Genomic DNA, 19,667 nt, shown 5'->3' on the forward strand with positions numbered 1-19,667 from the left:
AAGAAGACTTATTATAAGGAATTGGCTCATGTGATTATGGAAACCAAAAAGACTCAAGATCTGCCAGCTGAGTCAGCAAGATGGACACTAAAGAGAGCCAGAGGTGTAGCTCCAGTCTGAGTCTGCAGGTCTGAGAACCAGGAAAACCGCTGGTGTAGATCCAGTCTGATGGCTGGCAGCCTCAAGACCCAGGAAGAGCATGAGTTTCAGTTCGAGTCTGAAGGTAGGAAAATGTCAATGTCCCACTTCAAAGGCAGTCAAACCAGAGAAATTATCTTACTCAGGGGAAGGTCAGCTTTTTTGTTCTGTTTAGAACTTCAGCTAGTTGGATAGGCCCACCCACATTAGAGAGGGCAATCTGTGTTCCTTACACTACTGCTTTAACATTAATCTCATCCAAAAACATCCTCGCAGGAAACACCCAGATAGTATTTGACCAAATATTATGGCCCCTTCAAGTTGATACATAAAATTAACCATCACAACGATATACAGATGGCAAATAAACACATAAAAAGATCCTCAACATCAGTAGTTATTAGGGAAGTGCAAATTAAAACCACCACGAAATACACATATTAGAACAGCTAAAATAAAATACCAAGTGCTGACAAGAATGCTGAGCAACTGGACTTTTCTTTCATTGCTGGTAGGAATGCAAAATGATACAGCCACTCCGGAAAACAGATGGGCAAATTTCTTATAAACACACATCTACCAAATGACCCAGCAACCCCACTTCTAGGTCTTTACCACAGAGAAGTAAAACTTAAAATCATGCAAAAACCTCTAAACAAGTGTTTACAGATGCTTTATTCATAATCAAAAAACACTGGAAAGAACTCAGATGTCCTTCAATGGGTTAATGGATAAATAAACTGTGATACATTCTTGTAATGGAACGCTATTCAGTAATAAAAAGGAACAAATTATTGATTCATGCAACGGCAAGTATCAATCCCAGATGCGTCATGCTAAGCAAAAGAAGAGAGTCTTTAAAGATTGTATACCGTATGAATCCATTTACATGACGTTCTAGAAATGACAAAACTATAGCCACAGAGAATACATCAGTGGTTGCCGGGAGTTAGGTGTCAAGTTGGGTTTGCCTACAGAAGGGCAGCACAAGAGAATTTTTTGGAGGTGTTGGAATTGTTCTTTTTCTCATTTGTTGTGATTATCACAGGAATTTATGCATGTGTTAAAATTCATGGAACAATACAACCAGAAAAGTGAATTCTACTATATGTAAAAATTTAAACATTTAAAAATCAACAAGTCAAGGAACTTCCCTGGTGGACCAGTGGTTAAGACTCTGCACTTCCACTGCAGGGAGCATAGGTTTGATCCCTGGTCAAGGAACTAGGATCCCACATGCTGCATGGCCACACACAAAAAAAAGAAAATCAAGTCATATTTTGAAGCTGACCTGTTAATATGCAGCTAATCAATTACATGTGTCACAGGAAGTCTATTAAAAAAATAGGTATACTGAATATTTGTTATACATCACCATTTGTGTCTCCCTGAGTGAAGCACTCTTTCTAATTATGGAAGTTCACAACAGGAAATTTGTGGAAATCCAGGATACTATAAAGAAATTACCTTGTCAACGTGTCTCAAATGTCTTGGCAGAAAAATAGTTCTCATAAGGCCAATTCTTAATTCTCTAAAGAAGTAGTTGCCTCTTCTCTTAAAAGAAGTTGTTCCTGGGACTTCCCTGGTGTCCAGTGGTTAAGACTACAAAAAGCCACAGCACAAACCTGGCAAATCTTCCCAAAGCAGCAGTTTTTCTAGATGGTAAAACATTGAACACATGACTTTTCTATGACATATTAACCCAGATGTCAGTTGAACCAACCTACCCCAGGGATTCTGTAACCTTTAACCTGGGATGCACAGACCCTCAGAGTGTCCATGGATACATTTCATTTTCTCATGCACTTAGATGAGGAAAAATGTGAGCATTTCCTTCGTTTGTGAATATAGGGAACAAGCCACAGAAGGAACTGTAGTACCTGTGACTTCCTCATCTGTGTAAATCAGGTACGTTCATGTTACATCACAGCTGCTACAAATATCTCACATCTTTTAAAGCTCATTACTACTTAAAGCTACAATAAGTATTATACCTGCTAATAGCCCTTGTTATTTAATAAAGAAGCATGTTTAATGCTATAGGTATCACAAATTTGTTTTTTTCCCCCAATATTCTGATAATTTTCTTTAAAAGTGTGTAATTGGTTTTCTTTATAATACAATATATCTTTTAAGCTTTTAAAAACATTATTCTGGGAAGAGGTCTGTGGGATTCACCAGACTTCCAAGATACTTATGTCAAGAAAAGGTTAAGATTCCTGCCATCTGCCATAGATTTGGAGATTCAAATGCAATTAACTCAAAATTAACTCACCTTTCCTCTATCCAATATTCCCTCCAAACTTTGTACCAATTCTTGATGACTTCCATTCTCATGTCCGGTGCCCACAGAACTTTCTAGCTCAGTTGTTTCTCTCCCCTGTCCTCCATGTCCAAAATAAAGAACATTGCCCCGTTCCCTTGATTTCCCTTAAACACAGCAACATGTGTCTTTAGATCCAGAGGGGAAAGCAGTGTAGAGGTAAGGTGGGGATTAGAAGGTGCAGAGCATGGCAGAGACTGTGGACTGCATATTGGAAATTCCAGTTCTTTGAAAGTCCCTAGGGCCCATCTGCACAGGGAAAGAAGTTCTCTTGGGTGACTGGCAGCTCCTGTCCTGTGATCTTTCTCCTCCTTACATGCTGTTCTTCTTGGGCTGCTGCCAAACCCGGGGATTCCAGCTCATCATTTACTCGACCCAGTTAGCTTTCTCCTGATCTCACCCCTATCCATCCCATCTGTGTATAGAAGAGCTTGATTTCATAACGAAGAGTTTTCTCCCTGAGAGAAGCTCTTCCGACAATGAAGGGACTATTTTTTCCCCCCTATATTTATGTACAGTTTACATGAACTTGAAGGTAAAACAAGAAACTTGTAAGATATTTTGAACTTACTGGGGATGACTTTGGAGTGTCCGCTCTCCTTTATCATCAGAATTTCTGTGGGAATGTTTGAAAAACATTGCTTTAGGGCTTTAAGGAAGACAAAGGCTGATGGAGGGGGTTACATGCATTTAAAAGAAAATCCAGGGATTTCTCTGTAACTCAGTGGTTAAGAAACTGCCTGCCAATGCAGGGGACACAGGTTCGATCCCTGGTCCAGGAAGATCCCACATGCTGCCGAGCAGGTAAGCCCGTGTGCCACAACCACTGAGCCTGCGTTCTAGAGCCTGCAAGCCACAACTACTGAGCTACGTGCCACAGCTACTGAAGCCTGCGTGCTCTAGAGCCCGTGAGCCACAAGTACTGAGCCCACGAGCCACAACTACTGAAGCCTGCACACCTAGAGCCTGTGCTCCGCAACAAGAGAAGCCACCGCAATGAGAAGCCTGCACACCACACAAAGAGTAGCCCCCGCTCGCTGCAAATAGAGAAAGCCCACGTGCAGCAACGAAGATGCAACACAGCCAAAAAAATAAATAAAATAAAATCCATATTCCTTTACAGACCCCACAGTTTGTCTCCAGCCTCTTCTAGCCAGTCTCTCCCTTACTCCACTCTGTTCCAGCCACATTGAACCTCTTGCGGTACTTAGAATCATCAGCCCCAGGGCCTTTGCACTTGCTGTTCCCTTTGCCTGGGATGCTCTTCTGCATTCTCTCCACTAGCTCCTGCCCTTTCTTCTGATCAAATGTCATCTCCTCAGTGAGGTGTTTCCTGATTTCTCACCAAGATGCCTCCCGGTCTCTATTCACCTTTATCCCAGCACTTCTGTTTTTTACTTCGTATCACTTACCATAATCTAATTATTTTACTTGTTACATTTTAATATCTGTTTTCTCTACTGAAAGCAGCTCCATGATGATAGGGACTGGGACTGATCTGTGTGTTGCTGCATCCCCAGTACATAGCACAGTGCTGGGCTTTTAGTAGGATCTCAATATATATTTACTGAATGATTGAATGGAGCATAAAATGTGCCCCTCTCAGGATGGTTCTGTTTTCACAAGGGATTACTGAAGATGTAGAAGCTTCCTTATCAAAGGAATGAAGTTATGATAGCAGGAAAAAAAGACACAGGATTGATATTTTACATCAAGGAAAACTTCTTATGTGACATTTCTTCCAGTTAGTGCCATCTGATCTGCTAACCCAGAGGGCTGACAGGGCAGTTTTTGGAGAAGGTAAAAGATTATGCTTTGGGAGTCCTTTGTACGTTTTGTACAGCCAGAGAAATCAATTTGAAGAGGTGAGCGCTGAATTCAAGAAATATTTAGTTCAAAATTCTAGATTCAGAACAGTTAAGAATGACTGCAGGGCTTCCCTGGTGGTACAGTGGTTGAGAGTCTGCCTGCCGATGCAGGGGACACGGGTTCGTGCCCCGGTCCAGGAAGATCCCACATGCCACGGAGCAGCTGGGCCGTGAGCCATGGCCTCTGGGCCCGCGCGTCCGGAGCCTGTGCTCTGCAACGGGAGAGGCCACAACAGTGAGAGGCCCGTGTACCACCAAAAAAAAAAGAATGATTGCAAAGTTTTCCACATAGCAAATGGTCAAAGATGTAGTCCTTAATAATTGTATTATGACTTTTGGGTTGATTGCCTTTTAAAAATAATTTTTATTCTTTAATCCACAGGTCACAGTTTTTATCCACATGAACACACATGGCTTTGTTACGAAAAAGTAAGATTACAAACTTTTAAAAATTATGATTAAAAATAGATATTTTGGAGGACTGTTTTGATGCTGAATCTTATTCTTTTTCTTTTTTTTTTTTAATCTTCTTTGGTTTTCATGGATAGTTTTCCCACAGACAGTTGTTGGCATCATCACATGAGGATGATTTCCATAGAAAGTTGTTGAGTGTTTTGTTCAGAGGAGGATTTTTCATGAGAGGGGTCAGATGTTTCCGTAAAGGTTGCAAATGTTATTTATTTTCTCATTTAAAGTAAGTATTCATGTTTCTGCCTAATTTAGCATTTGTAATTTCGTATTCTTATAAGATTCACTTCAAATTATGTAATCTTCAGACCCCATCAAAACCTGGACTTGCCTCTGATTTTATATCCAGTTGTTTGTGAATCTAGGGGAAAAATAATTACCTAATTGGGTTAGTTACCCTCAGAATAGAGTTGCCCAATGTGGCAGATGAAAAGACAAGATATCCAGTTAGATTTGAATTTCTAATAAACTGTGAATAATTTTTTAGTATAAGTATATCCCCAATATTGCATGGGACATACTTATACTAAAAAAGGGTCAGATGGTAGTAGACATTAGGCTGCTTCCTCAAAGTGGCTGTGGGACGCGAATGTTCATCAGTTGTATCGATGAACTATAGAACTTTGTCCCTTGTCTTCTGTTTCTCTATAGTTTTTTTTTTTTTTTTAAAACATCTTTATTGGGGTATAATTGCTTTACAATGGTGTGTTAGTTTCTGCTTTATAACAAAGTGAATCAGCTATACATATACATATGTTCCCATATATAGTTTTGTTTTAAACTGAGTCTAGTATCTGGTTGTCTCTGGCTGAATCTGATAACCCAGAAAGGCAGAGAAGGGATGGATGTCAGCAAGGCAGAACCATTGAGCCTTAGGACATAGCTCTGGAAGGCATCCGTGAAGATTGTCCAACTCCTTCCTTCTACAAATGTGAAGACAAAGGCCTAGGGGCCAGAAAATAGATCGGTATGAGGCCAATAAGTATCAATATCTTGACACACAAAAATAGTAAATAATAATACAAAACAATTTTAAAGTCTTTATTGGGCCTACATTGCCTTTGGTAACTCTCAAAACACCCCTGCAAGGTAGTGGTTATTATTACAATCCCCATTTAGCAGATGAGCAGACTGAGGCTCAGAGAGGTTAAGTAACATGTCCAAGGCCACACAGCTAGTAGGTGGTAAAATGAAATTTGAGTCTGACTTCAAATCCCAGCCCTTTCCCCTTCTACCAATGTTTACCAAACTGCAGGCATTTGTGTACCACATATGGCAGTGTACCACCTTCTCAACTTTTCATCATCTGTGTTCCTTCTGTTCTGTGCATGACTCACTATTTTCTTTAAATTGACTCATTTAAAAAATTATAAGTGTATTTTGTAATAGAAAGTGTATATCCTTACTATAAGTAGGGTAACAGTTATGTCTCAGAAGAAGGTGATTGTACAAATATATATGGTTAGAGTAATGTTATTCAATTCTGGGTAGCTTTGGTTACCTGCCTGCATATGCAATTAGGACTGATTTCTCACTGTGATTTAATGTTACTTAATGCTATGAACACAAGCCTCCTGAATCATCCCATGTACAACCAGTGGTGTATGGCTCCATACTTAGGAAAACACTGTCCGACACCATTCTAGTTCTCAGTAGATCCTAAGGGCAAGCATCACTGTTTTGGAAAGGATGGCCCTGGAGGCTTAGACTGGGAAGAGGTATTGGGATCTTCTAACCTCTTACTCAGGGCAAGAGATTTATGTACATCATCCTTGACCAGTGGTTAGAACTAACTGAGAAGCAGCTGTTATAATGACTAAGAACATGTATTCATAATAAGCACTGGCTCATCATAAGTGTCATATAAATGTTGGCTATTATTTGAAACAAAGTATTCCTGCACAGAAAGTGGCTCCAGAGGCAACATCATGCAGTCATCAAGGTTGTAGCTTCTGCCATCAGACTGCCTGGGTTTAGCCCTGGCTGTCCTTAAACTACATCTGTGTAGCCTTGAGTATCGGCAGCACCACAGGGTAACTCTTGACTCCACGTGCTACCTGCTTAGAGAAAGGTTCCGGGCCTCCAGTCCTGTGTATGTCAGGGAGAGCGTCTGTTCCCACTGGCTATTCTAAACTTATTCCACAGTTTCAGTTTGATAGGTTATAGTTGAACATGTTTCTGTTTTTATTTCAGTTAACCAGGTGTTGCTGTTCCTTTTGATTGTGACCATCTGTGGGATTCTGTATAAGAAAGTTCATAGGGGGACTGTGCTCAGGAACGAAACAGGTATGCAAAGTGACCTAAGCCAGTCACAAAAAGTCAGATACTCTGTGATTCCACCAATGTGAGGTACTTAGAGTAGCCAAATTCATAGAGACAGAGAGCATAGTGATGACTGCCGGGGGCTGGGTGGGGGGAGGGGAAAGGGGAGTTGTTGTTTAATGGGTATAGAGTTTCAGTTTTACAAAATGAAAAGCGTTAGAGGGATGGATGACAGTGATGATTGTACAACAGTGTGAATGTATTTAATACCACTGGACTGTACACTTGAAAATGGTTAAGATGGTAAATTTTATGTTGCATATTTTACCACAAAGAAAAAATATATTAAAAAAAAGAAGAACGGAGTAGGCAGGCAGCCATGTGGTCCATCAAGATGAGATACCTAAGAACACAGTTTGAGTCCTTCCAATAGCTGGGTTCAGAGAGAAACAAAAATCCAGTCAGCTTCCAAGTACCTGCTTTTAGAATATCCACCCAAGGCCAGATTTTCAGTTGTGTTGTAGAATGATCAGTGCTATTCAAACTTAGCACAGAATCACACAGAGGGCTTGTTCAAACACAGTCCTGGCCCCAGGTTTTGAATCAGTAGTTTGGGGGTGGGGCTGAGAATTTGCATTTCTGATGAACTCCCAGTTGCTGCTGAGGCTGTTGGTTTTCGGACCTCACTCTGAGTGGCCTGCTCTGCATCCACCCTTTTGGAGTCTCTCAATAATTTCGCTTATGAGCAAAATCGCTGCATTGACCATATGTCCTCCTCCAGCTGCACTGGGGAGCCCAGTTTCCCTCTTCAGGGGTGAATTGCATGGGATGGAACCTCACTTCTCCAAACATACAAAGCCAACACACACAAAAATTAAGTAGCACCAGTAGTGTTTTATTTTTCATTAGTTTACTGTTTTATATCAGCAAAATGAATATACTCATTTATGGAAAATACAAAATACTACCTGTAGCTGTATCAGCCAAAGACAAATACAATTAATATTTTGGTGCATTATATACATTCATATTCACACTTTTTTTTAAGCCAGAGGCTTAGGCACTGGACACACTACAAGGAACAAAATAATGTCCCTGCTTTCACAAAGCTGACTTTTTCAATATAAAAGAATTCATAAGGACTTCCCTGGAGGCGAGTGGTTAAGAATCCACCTGCCAATGCAGGGGACACGGGTTCAAGCCCTGGTCCAGGAAGATCCCACATACCACGGAGCAACTAAGCCTGTGCGCCACAGCTACGGAGCCTGCATGCCTAGAGCCCGTGCCCTGCAACAAGAGAAGCCACTGCAATGAGAAGCCCGCCACCTCAAGGAAGAGTAGCCCCCGCTCACCTCAACCAGAGAAAAGCCCACATGCAGCAACAAAGACCCAACACAGCCAAAAATTAATTAATTTAAAATTCATAAAAAATTAAAAATATGTATAATCAGGTCTAGATGAACATTAGGAGCCTCTGGAACGTGAACGATTTCCATACAGAGATATGTATGCAGATATTTATAGGGCATTATTGATAGTAGCCCCAAACTGGAAGCAATCCACACGTGAATCAAGTAGTGAATATATAAAATGTGTTATATCCATGCAATGGAGTACTTTTCAACAGTAAAAAGGAACAAACTACTAATACATGATACAATATGAATAAACCTCACACACATACTAACTGAAAGAATGCTAGACCCAGAACACCACATGTTATATGATTCCATTTAAAGGAAATTTCTAGGAAAGGCAAATCTATGGAGACAGAAAAACAGGTCAGTGGTTGCCTGGGGCTGGGAGTGGGAGTGGCTTGACTGCAACCCAGCTGAAGGGAAATTTTCTGGTGATGAAAATTGTTCTAAAATGGGATTTTAGAACATTCTAAATGTTCGAAAATGGGATAAATTTACTAAATATCATTGAACTATGTACTTACAGTAGGTAAATTTAAAGAAATCTATATTAGTCTGCCTGGGCTGCCATAACAAAATACCACAGACTGGGTAGCTTAAACAACAGACACTAATTTTCTCACAGTTCTGGAGGCTGGAAGTCCAAGATCAAGGTGCCGGCAGGGCTGGTTTGTCCTGCAGAGGAACGCCTTCTCTCTGTGTCCTCACGTGGCGTGGTGTCTTTTCCTCTTCTTATAAGGACGCTAGCCATATGGAATTAAGGGTGGACCTCATTTAACCTAACTGCCTCTTTAAAGGCCCTATCTCCAAATACAGTCACATTCTGAGGTACTAGGGGTTAGAGCTTCAACATATGAATTTTAGGGGTATGCAGTTCAGTCCATAGCAGTATGTAACTAATGACTCAATAAATTGCTTTGAGAAAGGTCGAGAGAGAGAGACAGAGAGAGAGAGACAGAGAGAGAGAGACAGAGACAGACAGAGAGACAGAGAGACAGAGAGAGAGAGAGAGAGAGAGAGAGAGAAGGTCATACAAGGTCAAATGTGGTCTGAACTTTGAGCTTGTTACTCCTCACGTTTTACTTCCTGCCCATAAACCAACACATTCAGTCGGCAGATTGCATTGCAAATTCCTTTCTCCATGGAAAGAAATGAGTTGCTTTTATAATAGCTGTTAAAAGAACTGTGAGGAAATGCACATCCTGACTAATTGGCTATATATTTATATACGATAAAGTGTTTTCACCACATGAATGGATCCAATAGCACATTTTTATCCCACACAGTGTTAAAATTTAAAAAAAGAGGGGGAATCAGTGTTATGAAATACCACTCAAAAGAACATAGTTGGCATGGAAAGATGGATGTCTGTGGTATGTAAGTGGAAAAAGCAGGTTACAGAAGACTATGAAAAGTATGATTTCATTTTTTTTTCAGTTTAAAAATTTTTAAATTTGTTTCAAAGTTAAACCCGAGACACATTGACTTCATAGAAAATCCACTGAGAAATGTTTTTCTAGGCTGAACACCTCTTTCCCTTTAGTCTCCCCCAGCAGAGCATGCACATGTTAATTACTTTCATTTTATAATCACTGCTGTCCCACCACTATACCAAGATCACCTAAACTGTGTGTGTAGTATTCTCAATGTTCTTAGTTACACCCTAATTTCACTAACTGCAAAAGATTTTCTGGGATACCCTGTCACTTGAATTCTTTGGCTACTTTTGAAGATGCAGTCCAAAGAACTCTTAAATGATTCTCCTTTGGGGGGGGGAGGGTGGTATTTTGGTTTTAAAATAATACCTCAAATTTCATGTGATATTTATATAATATGTAGTATATGTGCTTTTGTATGTACATTAAGAAGGGTTTGAGAGGCACATACCACACTGGTAACCTTTGGAATGTGGGCTGCGAGGTCTGCAGAAAACAGTCACCATTTAGATACTCTTCTGTTTGACTGGAATTTTCCAGAAGTGCATGTTAATATTTTATAGACTTTATTTTTTAGAGCAGTTTTAGTTTCACAGCAAAACTGAGCAGAAGGTACAGAGATTTCCCCCATACCCCTTTCCACCACACACACACACACACACACACACACACACACACACGTACACGTGCACGTGCACACGTGCGCACACACATGCACTCATACACACACACAGCCTCCCCCACTATTAACATCCCATACTAGAGTGGTACATGTGTTACAATCTGTGGACCTATGTTAACACATCATTTTCACTAGTGTCCGTAGTTAAATTTTTTTTTTGGCCATGCTGTGCAGCATGCAGGATCTTAGTTCCCTGACCAGAGATCAAACCCGTGTCCCCTGCAGTGGAAGCAGGGAGTTCTAACCACTGGACCACCAGGGAATTTCCACCAGTGTCCATAGTTTACATTAGGGTTCACCCCTGGTGTTGTACATTTTATGGGTTTTGAGAAATTTATAAGGACATTTATCTATCATTATAGAATACAGAATAGTTTCAGTGCCCTAAAAATCCTCTGTACCTCACCTATTCCATATTAATCTTCACAATTTTTAAAACATTAATTCAAAGAACTAGTGTCATACGTGAAGTCCAGAGGCCCTGGGAAGTCATGTACTGAAGAAAAACATGGTAGCATTCTATGGAATCTCCTGATAATGACATTCCATGGAATCTCCCGACAATTTCCTTGCAGTCAGCATGCTGGTGATTCACTCTTGGCCCATTTGGGGTGCAGCAAGTTCATATGTTTGGCTGAAATAGTTCTAATTTGAAATGCGATTCAGAGGTTTGGCACTGGGAGTGCAGACATTTCACCTCTTCTAGAAATGGACATTGTTTGATAAGAGTTACTTGTGAGAAGGGTCTAAAGCAATATAATAAATTTCTGGTCCATATGCCATTATTATATGAGATTTTTATGGGCACCAAATGGCTTCACATAGCAAACCTTTTAATGGTCTGGCTCAGGCAGCATTTGGTGTAACAGATCCAAGTAGTACAATGGCTGATTCCCAAAGATCTGCTAGGATGGGGTATTGGTGAAGAATTACAGTTGGAAAATCTTCCTACCCTTCCTCCAACGCGCCTTCATCTATCACTCTGTCCAGGAAAGACTTCTAGGCAGAGAGCATTTTGGCTTAGGTTAGCTCCCAGATTCTCTGACTGGCAGAGGCTCTTAAGCAGTATGGTGGTGTGATGTGTCTGCAGCAGAGCTGTAAACTCAGTGTTTGACCTTCCCTTGGGGTGCTCTTCTTTCAAGGCGACACATTCCTCCAAACCTCCTTCTGCCCATAGCCTGATGAAGGACTCTATCTGAGCCTGACAGCCAGGTACTGCCCCAGATTTTCAAACCTTCCCTCTTTCTTTGCCCCTAAGAGTCACCCATGAATTATTCCTCTAGGGCCCTTTTCTCTAAGGCCAATGCATCATATCTGTTTAGTTGATTTCAGCAAACTTTCATTAAGTGCTTGCTAGGTGCCAGACTCAGTGGGGATAATACAGTGAGCTTACCGTCTAGTATAGGAGGCATACACATGAACAGATTCTTCCCATGCAGTGTGGTAAGTGCTCAAACAGAGGTTTCTAATGAATTCACCTAGCCAGCCAGCCAGCCAACCATCCAAAATGTATTGAGAATCTACCATGTTCCAGCACTGGGCTAGCTGCAGAGGAGACAGAGGTGAACAAGATACTGTCCCAGCCTTCACAGAGCTCCTAGAGAAAGGAAAGACATGCTACCAAATAAATTGCAGTGCAGCTGGTAAATCCACCCACAAGCAAGGACAGAGTGACCATGGGTGAGGGCTGAACTAATTTGTGTTAGTGAGCTGTTAAAGGCTTCCTGGGGGCTCCAATGTCTATATTGCATTTGGAATGAATATGTAATAGTTAGACATGCAGGAGGGGATGAAAATAATATTCCAGACATCAGAAACAGCCTGTGAAAAGGCATTAAGATAAGGGACAACATGGTGCCAGTATTCAGGGAACCGCTAGTATTTTTGCAACGCTGGAATAGAAGTAGACAAGGCTAGAGAAGTGAACAGGGACTGGATCCACGTGTGCCAGGAATGGAATGTGGCTCTATCCTATAGAAACCATGGGAGAACTTTAAGCAATGAAGAAACATAGTCAGATTTTCATTTAGGCAGATCACTTAGATGCCTGCAGGTGCTATATGATTAGGCAACATACCACATGATTAGGGGACCTCCCCAAGATGACAGTTTAGTTCAAAAGGAACAGTCCCTTAAGAAATTTTTTCTTCTCTTTATAAAAGCAACCTGTAATTACTTTGGAGAATTTGGAAAATACAAGAAACACAAATAAGGAAATTAAAATTACTCATAATTCTATAAATAGACATAGATCCATTTGCAAATATGCATGTGTCAAATTGGGATCAAATACTGGAAAGGATTTTGTGTTCTCTCCCCATTATATTATGAGCATTATCTCATGCCAGCAAGTATACTGTGAAAAATTATTGTAGTGGTGGAAATTTCACTTGCGGAGGAAAGTGGTGGAAGGGATGTAGGAGATAAAGAGGGAGGCCTTTCAATATTTCTTAAATTATTCAAAGCAGAGTACCTGGTGGTTAGTTTCATACACGTTTGTTGGATTAAGTATCAGCTAAAACTACCCTGGGTCTGAATAATAGAGATTTTGCAAAAAGACATCCGTAAAGAAAGAGAGAGCTTTAAGTAAAACTCAGATATCTGTTTGATAGTGAATACATACTGATAATTATTATTCTTCATACCTGAAAGTTGTGGTACCGAAATATGATGTTATGACATTAGTATTTTATATCATAGCCAAGGATCAGAAGGATAATCAATTATTCATCCTATGCTTTAGTCATACTTTTTCATTTATCTCCTTTTTTTGCCATCAACTTTTGACTCTCTCAACAAGAGCGTGGATAACAGAAAGCAAGATCACAAGCAGTATATTTTATAGCAATGTAGGCAAGGTAAATATTCCAATTCAGACAAGAGTTGAAGAATGTTGAATCAAGTGAGGCTTTTCAGTTCTTCACATATTTTTCAACTGTGTGTATGTGTTAGGCTATCTGATTGGCTTCTTTAAGAGAGCTCCAAAATAATAGTGACTTAAGCAAAATAGAAGTTTATTTTCCCTCTCAAGTGAAAGTCTGATGTGTCAGTTCCATAATCATCCAGATCAGGATCCTTTCTATCTTATAGTTTCGGTGTCCTCAAGAGGCAGCTTCCATCTCATGGTACAAGATGGCTGCTTGAACTCCTATCATCATATCAACATTCCAGGCAATGGGAAGGGGGAAAAGAAAAGGGGAGGGTAAGCATATTCCTTTTAAAGGCAAACTCAGGTGTTGCACATATACTGGCACTAACATCCCATTGGTCAGCACTTGATCACACAGAGCTGCAAGGGAGTCTGGAAAAATATTCTTAGTGGTTGGCTATGTGCCAGCTAAAGTTCCAATGTTGTATCTCTAAGAGAAGAAGGAGAGACTGGGATGTTGGAGAATAATTGGCAATCTCTTCCCCACCATGCTATCATCCCCCTGGAGTGTGGAAGGCAAGACTTCCACACTGTGAAATTCCTTCATGTTCCAAGACTCTGATTTTGATGTTTCCAGATGATGACTCTGAGACTCCTGAGGATATGGAAGATGAGATTCCGGTGGTGATTTGTGCAGCAGCAGGGAGGATGGGTGCGGCTATGGCTGCCATCAACAGCATCTACAGCAACACTGATGCCAACATTTTGTTCTATGTAGTTGGACTCCGGAACACTCTGTCCAGAATACGGTAATCTGTGTACTATAGACTTTGGAGTTCTCTACTTTCTTTTAATTGTCCTTGTCTTTCTTCACATGGATTCCCTTCTTTCTTTGGTTTGATAAATGGCCTTTAAATTAATAAGGGGATGACCTGCGGTTTACTTGATGGCCTGACAAACGTGTTCCTAGCTAAGGAAATTTTAGCAAAGTCTCATTAATCTGGTAGGGCAATGCATCATTCTGCAGAAGTGAATTATCTAATGAATGAAGGAAACCCAATCCTTAAGCAGTTTATATGAGTCTTTCTTTCCAAAAGTTTCTCTTTTCTCTGCTGTCTTAACCTGAGAGACTGTTAATATAGTAATTTAATATGGCTCAGAATCATCACTAATTATAGTTTTTAAACTGCAGAGTGATCTCTTTCCTATCACACACCATACTAAAACATAAATCTGAGTTGGATTTAAAAGAAATAAACAGGAAACAAAATTCTAAATGTCTTACTGAAATGTGGGATAATTGTATAATTTTGGTATGGAGAGTGACTCCTTGAGCCCAAGGAAAAAAACTGACAGATTTGACTGCTAATATTTAAAAAGTTTTAACTGGTGAAAAACACTAAGTGAAACTGATCACACAACAGATTAGGCAAGACATTTTCAACATGTATTATAGACAATGGATTACTGTCCAAAATGTATAAAGAACTCTTAACAAAAAGATGAGCGTATAGTAGAAAAATGAGCACAGAGTACAGACAATTCACAGAAAAAAACACTATAAATGGCCAGCAAACACGAAAAGGCATTTCCATGTTACCAACAGGGAAACGCAAATGAAAACAATGGCGTGTCATTGCACTCATCAGGATGGTAAAAACTAAATAGGACAACACCGTCCTGTGCAGGAAAATGGACACGCTTATTCCTTGTTTACACAATGTACACTTCATAAATTGGTAAAGCAATTTTGGGAGGGCAATATGGCAATATCTAATAAAATGGTATATGCATATATAGTTTGACTCACCATTCCATTTCAACAGCTGGGGATCTGTGCTGCGGAAATTCTAGTACATATGACCAAAATATATGTACAATAATGTTAATTTCGGCATTATGTGAAGTAGTAAAAAAATTGTGAAGTGCTTAAATGTCCGTCAGTGAAAGAATATTTAAATGAACTATGGAATAGGATCCAGCTGTTAACAAAGAAAGAAGGCATAGAATATCTCCAAGGCATATTACTAAGTGGAAAATACAAGTTGCAGTACACCTCATATAGTATGACCCACTTTATGAATGTCTTAATCTGTTTGAGCTGCTGTAACCGAATGCACAGACTGGATGGCTTGGCTTAAAAACAAGAGAAATTTACTTCTCAAGTTCTGGAGGCTGGGAAGCCCAAGTTCTAGGTGCCAGCAGATTCCATGTCTGGTAAGGGCTCATTTCGTGCTTCATAGCAGGCTGTCTTCTCGCTGTGTTCTCACATGGCAGAAGGAGTAAGGGAGTTCGCTGGGATGAATGTCTTTTATAAGGGGCACTAGTCCCATTCATGAGGGCTTCATCCTCATGACCTAATCACCTCCTACAATCCACACCTCCAAATACCATCACACTGGGGATTAGGTTTCAACATACAAATCTGTGGGGGACACAACATTCAATCTATAGCAATGAAATCAAAACCCCCAAACTGTAAATTTGTACATGTACATATATGTATTTCTGTAAAGAAGAAGACCCAGAAAGATCCCCAGCTGTTAACAGTGACTATTTCTAAGGAGGATGGAGGAAGTGGAGAGAGCGGAGATGAAGGGAAGTTCAAGGTATTTCAAGTTCTGTGAAACTGAGGACACATAAGGGGAGAGGGTGGAGAGGAGGAGGAAGAGAAAATGGGGAGCAAGGACAGAAGATTGAGAGGCAAAGGTAAATTCAAATCATCCTTGGAGTCAAAACAGCAGAGTAAACACGATTCAGTCAAAGTAGCAGGTTCAGAAGGCCGGGCTTCCTTACAGTGCTGTTAACCCATGGCAAAGAGAGCACCATCGGGCTTCCCTGGTGGCACAGTGGTTGAGAGTCCGCCTGCCGATGCAGGGGACGCAGGTTCGTGCCCCGGTCCGGGAAAATCCCACATGCCGCGGAGCGGCTGGGCCCGTGAGCCATGGTCACTGAGCCTGCACGTCTGGAGCCTGTGCTCCGCAACGGGAGAGGCCACAACAGTGAGAGGCCCGCGTACCGCAAAAAAAAATAAAAATAAAAATAAAAAGGAGAGCACCTTTTTATTTTTAAATAAAGCATTTTTAAAGCACCACAGATGCTGCTTTATAAGAAAGAAGGAACACTTTTTGTTCTAGTTTCCTGTGGAGATTATGTGGATCTGGGGAAATATTTGGTTATTACTATTTTGCTTCATTTCCTTTGCAGAAAGTTATGTGAATGAAAAAAAAAAAGATTCAAAGCTAAACCAGATGGGGAAAAAATCAGAAGGATTTATAGACTAGACTCTACTAAGGTTGCACATATTTTATTTTTAACTTCCGATTGAGGCAATAGGCAAATTGAGGAAAGTTTGGAGGTGTGTGCTCGAGCTTGTTTTCTGTTTTTGTTTTTGTCATCCCTTTAGAAAATGGATCGAACATTCTAAACTGAGAGAAATAAACTTTAAAATCGTGGAATTCAACCCTATGGTCCTCAAAGGAAAGATCAGACCAGACTCCGCGAGGCCTGAACTGCTCCAGCCTGTGAGTAGGGATCGCACATGTCGGGGATGGTTCTCAGTGAGACCTTGTTCAGTGTGGAACACCAGCCACTGGGATGCCCACAGAATGTTGTAGAAGCCTAACAGTTGTAGGTGTCCAGCAAACGCTGCTTATTTCTAATTCAAAAGCCACCTACTGCAGAAAGGATGTAAGATGGTTTACATAAACAATAATGAAGCTATGAAAGAAGAAACGAAGCGTAAGAAGATGCAGGATGCATTTATGTGTGTAAATATGCCTGTGGGGCAGGGGAGGGCCCGAGTTGTGAGGCCTAGAAAAAGTATTCCCAGCCCAGAGGCAGTTGTGTGTACCGTGCCGGGACCTTACACTTAGCTCAGAGTATCCCAGCAGCTGAGGAAAAATGGTAGCAAGATGGATTATATACTTCAGAGTATTGACATACTTTCAGGAGACACCAACTTGCTTCCTGGCATTGGGAATCTTAAGGTGTTTTACTGCAAGAGCTCTTACAAAAGGGACCCTCTTCTGCATGAAGAGTGGTGTTTTTGATGGCAGGTGCACAGAAAATGCAGCCACCTTCTACATGTGGTTATTATTGAAATCCATCCTTGAAAATTAACTAAATTCGAAGCCCTCCGATGATAAGATCTTTTTCCAATTCCAGGTATTTGTTATCAAGAGTGCTAGCTGAGTTGGAACTTTGCATTATACAGTACTGTAGCTATTAAAACGTTAAGACCCCCATCCTTAGCCCATGCTTCTCTGGCTTTTTTCTGGTTCAAGGAGCTAAGAGGGTGAACCTGTGTGTGTGATGTGGTGACGTGTGAGATGAGCTCCACATGCGCACGCACACGTGTGTGTGTGTATGTGTGCACATGTGTACGTATGTGTGCACTGTGTGTGTGCGCACGTAAGTGTGCATGTGTGTTTAAGGCTGCTTTAGTTGACAGGAGTCAAAATTACTGAGTGTAGAGGAAAGCAGACAGTTTGTGGCCAGAAAGATTGACAGCCTCTGTGACTCCCGCTGCATCAGTTCACAGAGATGAAAGCGGTGACAGTGTCAGCAGTGGGGGGTTTGGATCTAGAAGAACTGCTGACCAGCGCTGGTTTCAGTCCCCGGGCCCAGGTAAACTGGGCATCAAGAAGCTCAGGTGAGACCTCTTTGCAGCCTCTGTTTTATTCTGCTCCAGACCTGGAGCTGAGCAGAGGCCATGGTCAAAGCTGACCCCCCCAGCACACCTATTAGTCACTGGGTCTTCTGTCTCTTCCCCACAATCACTGCTTTTGTTGTTTTAACAGCTGAACTTTGTTCGATTTTATCTCCCTCTGCTTATCCATCAACACGAGAAAGTCATCTATTTGGATGATGATGTAATCGTACAAGGTATGCTCACCGATGCCAAGAACACTCGGAAACAGAGCAGCTGATAAGTAGAATGACTGTCTCCCTTCATGTTTGAAATATCTAGCGGCTCAGTGATTTTGATTGCTTATTAAATTTGGGAGTCTAGTGTTGTTAATCAGGGAATACTTTGAAAACGGGTTGATACTTTCTGGGACAATCCAGTTGACTTTCTGAGAGCCACTCTCTGATTGTCAAAGTTTGTAATAAGTAGCTTGTAAAAGTCTGTAATAGGTGGCCTTTCCTTTTTCTGCACGCCTAAAATGTAGGGGGATAAAACCTCACTGATAACATTCTTAGAAGCGAGCTAAGTTTTAGTGTTAAATGTCACCTTCTCTCTCGCGCGCGCACAATAAGACGGGCATTGGTGTGGTACGTACACAGCAACAGAACTAATCTGACCAGTGTTGATCTGAGCTTATTATCAAGTGGCTTTTTAAATTGATATGACCTCTTCTTATCAAGAAAATTGCCAAGCCACTTGAAACCATGGATCACATACATTTCCCCCACAGCAAAATCAGGGATTGTTTAAGCTCGAAGGCTCTATCTAGCCCTAGAATGAGTGCTATACTATTGTAACTCATGGTGTTTGTGAATCCAGGGGACATCCAAGAGCTGTACGACACCACCTTGGCCCTGGGCCACGCGGCAGCTTTCTCAGATGACTGCGATTTGCCCTCCTCCCAGGACATACACAGACTTGTGGGGCTGCAGGTGGGCACATGTCTCAGGAATCCTCCCTTTGCCCCTTCTCCTCCCTGCACTTCAGAACGAGTGTCATCCTCACCTTGGAGAAGACTGGGGGACTGCTGGGAGGCAAACAGCCAGGGGCCCGGGCTTCCCATTCACATCCCAGCTCTGCTCCCACAGACTCCGGGGCAAGTTACTCACCCCTGCAAGTCCCGCTTTCCTTACCTGAAACATGGCAACAGTAGCATCTATTTGGTTGTGTTTTTGTGAGTTGTGATGAAATAACATGATGTCTAAGTGTCCAGTAAATGCTCCAGGAACGACGGTGGTTATCTAAGTCACTCGCAGCCACACTCTATGGCAGAGATGGTGTTTACTGTAAAAGAGACTCACTGAACCTTTGGTTCTGTTTTCAGAGTTTGACCATTATTCCCCACCCCCTCCTTTCAGCAGAGGAAAATACTGATTTTGTTCCAAGGTAGAGAGCTCCTTAACCCTGGTAGAAATGAAGACAGTCGAACCCAGATGTAACACCGAAACCAAAAGAATGGCTTTACAATACAAGATGCTCTTACGAATGGAATGCTGTTCTTCAAAAAAAGTTC

The 19,667-nt window shown here is 41.2% G+C and overlaps 1 protein-coding gene across 1 annotated transcript in view; it reads left to right on the top strand.

Annotated features, from left to right (window-relative positions):
• GLT8D2 (glycosyltransferase 8 domain containing 2) overlaps positions 1-19,667 on the top strand; it is a 46,231-nt gene that overhangs the window by 18,864 nt on the left and 7,700 nt on the right. Inside the window, exons 2-7 of the mRNA XM_065887656.1 lie at positions 4,712-4,758; positions 6,991-7,083; positions 14,102-14,273; positions 16,871-16,988; positions 18,267-18,351; positions 18,974-19,086. Of these exons, the coding sequence (XP_065743728.1) occupies positions 4,740-4,758; positions 6,991-7,083; positions 14,102-14,273; positions 16,871-16,988; positions 18,267-18,351; positions 18,974-19,086 (600 nt within the window). The 5' untranslated portion in view covers positions 4,712-4,739. The remainder of the gene's footprint in view (positions 1-4,711; positions 4,759-6,990; positions 7,084-14,101; positions 14,274-16,870; positions 16,989-18,266; positions 18,352-18,973; positions 19,087-19,667) is intronic.

Source organism: Phocoena phocoena, chromosome 11, assembly GCF_963924675.1.
Source record: "Phocoena phocoena chromosome 11, mPhoPho1.1, whole genome shotgun sequence".
NCBI classification, from domain to species: Eukaryota; Metazoa; Chordata; class Mammalia; order Artiodactyla; family Phocoenidae; genus Phocoena; species Phocoena phocoena.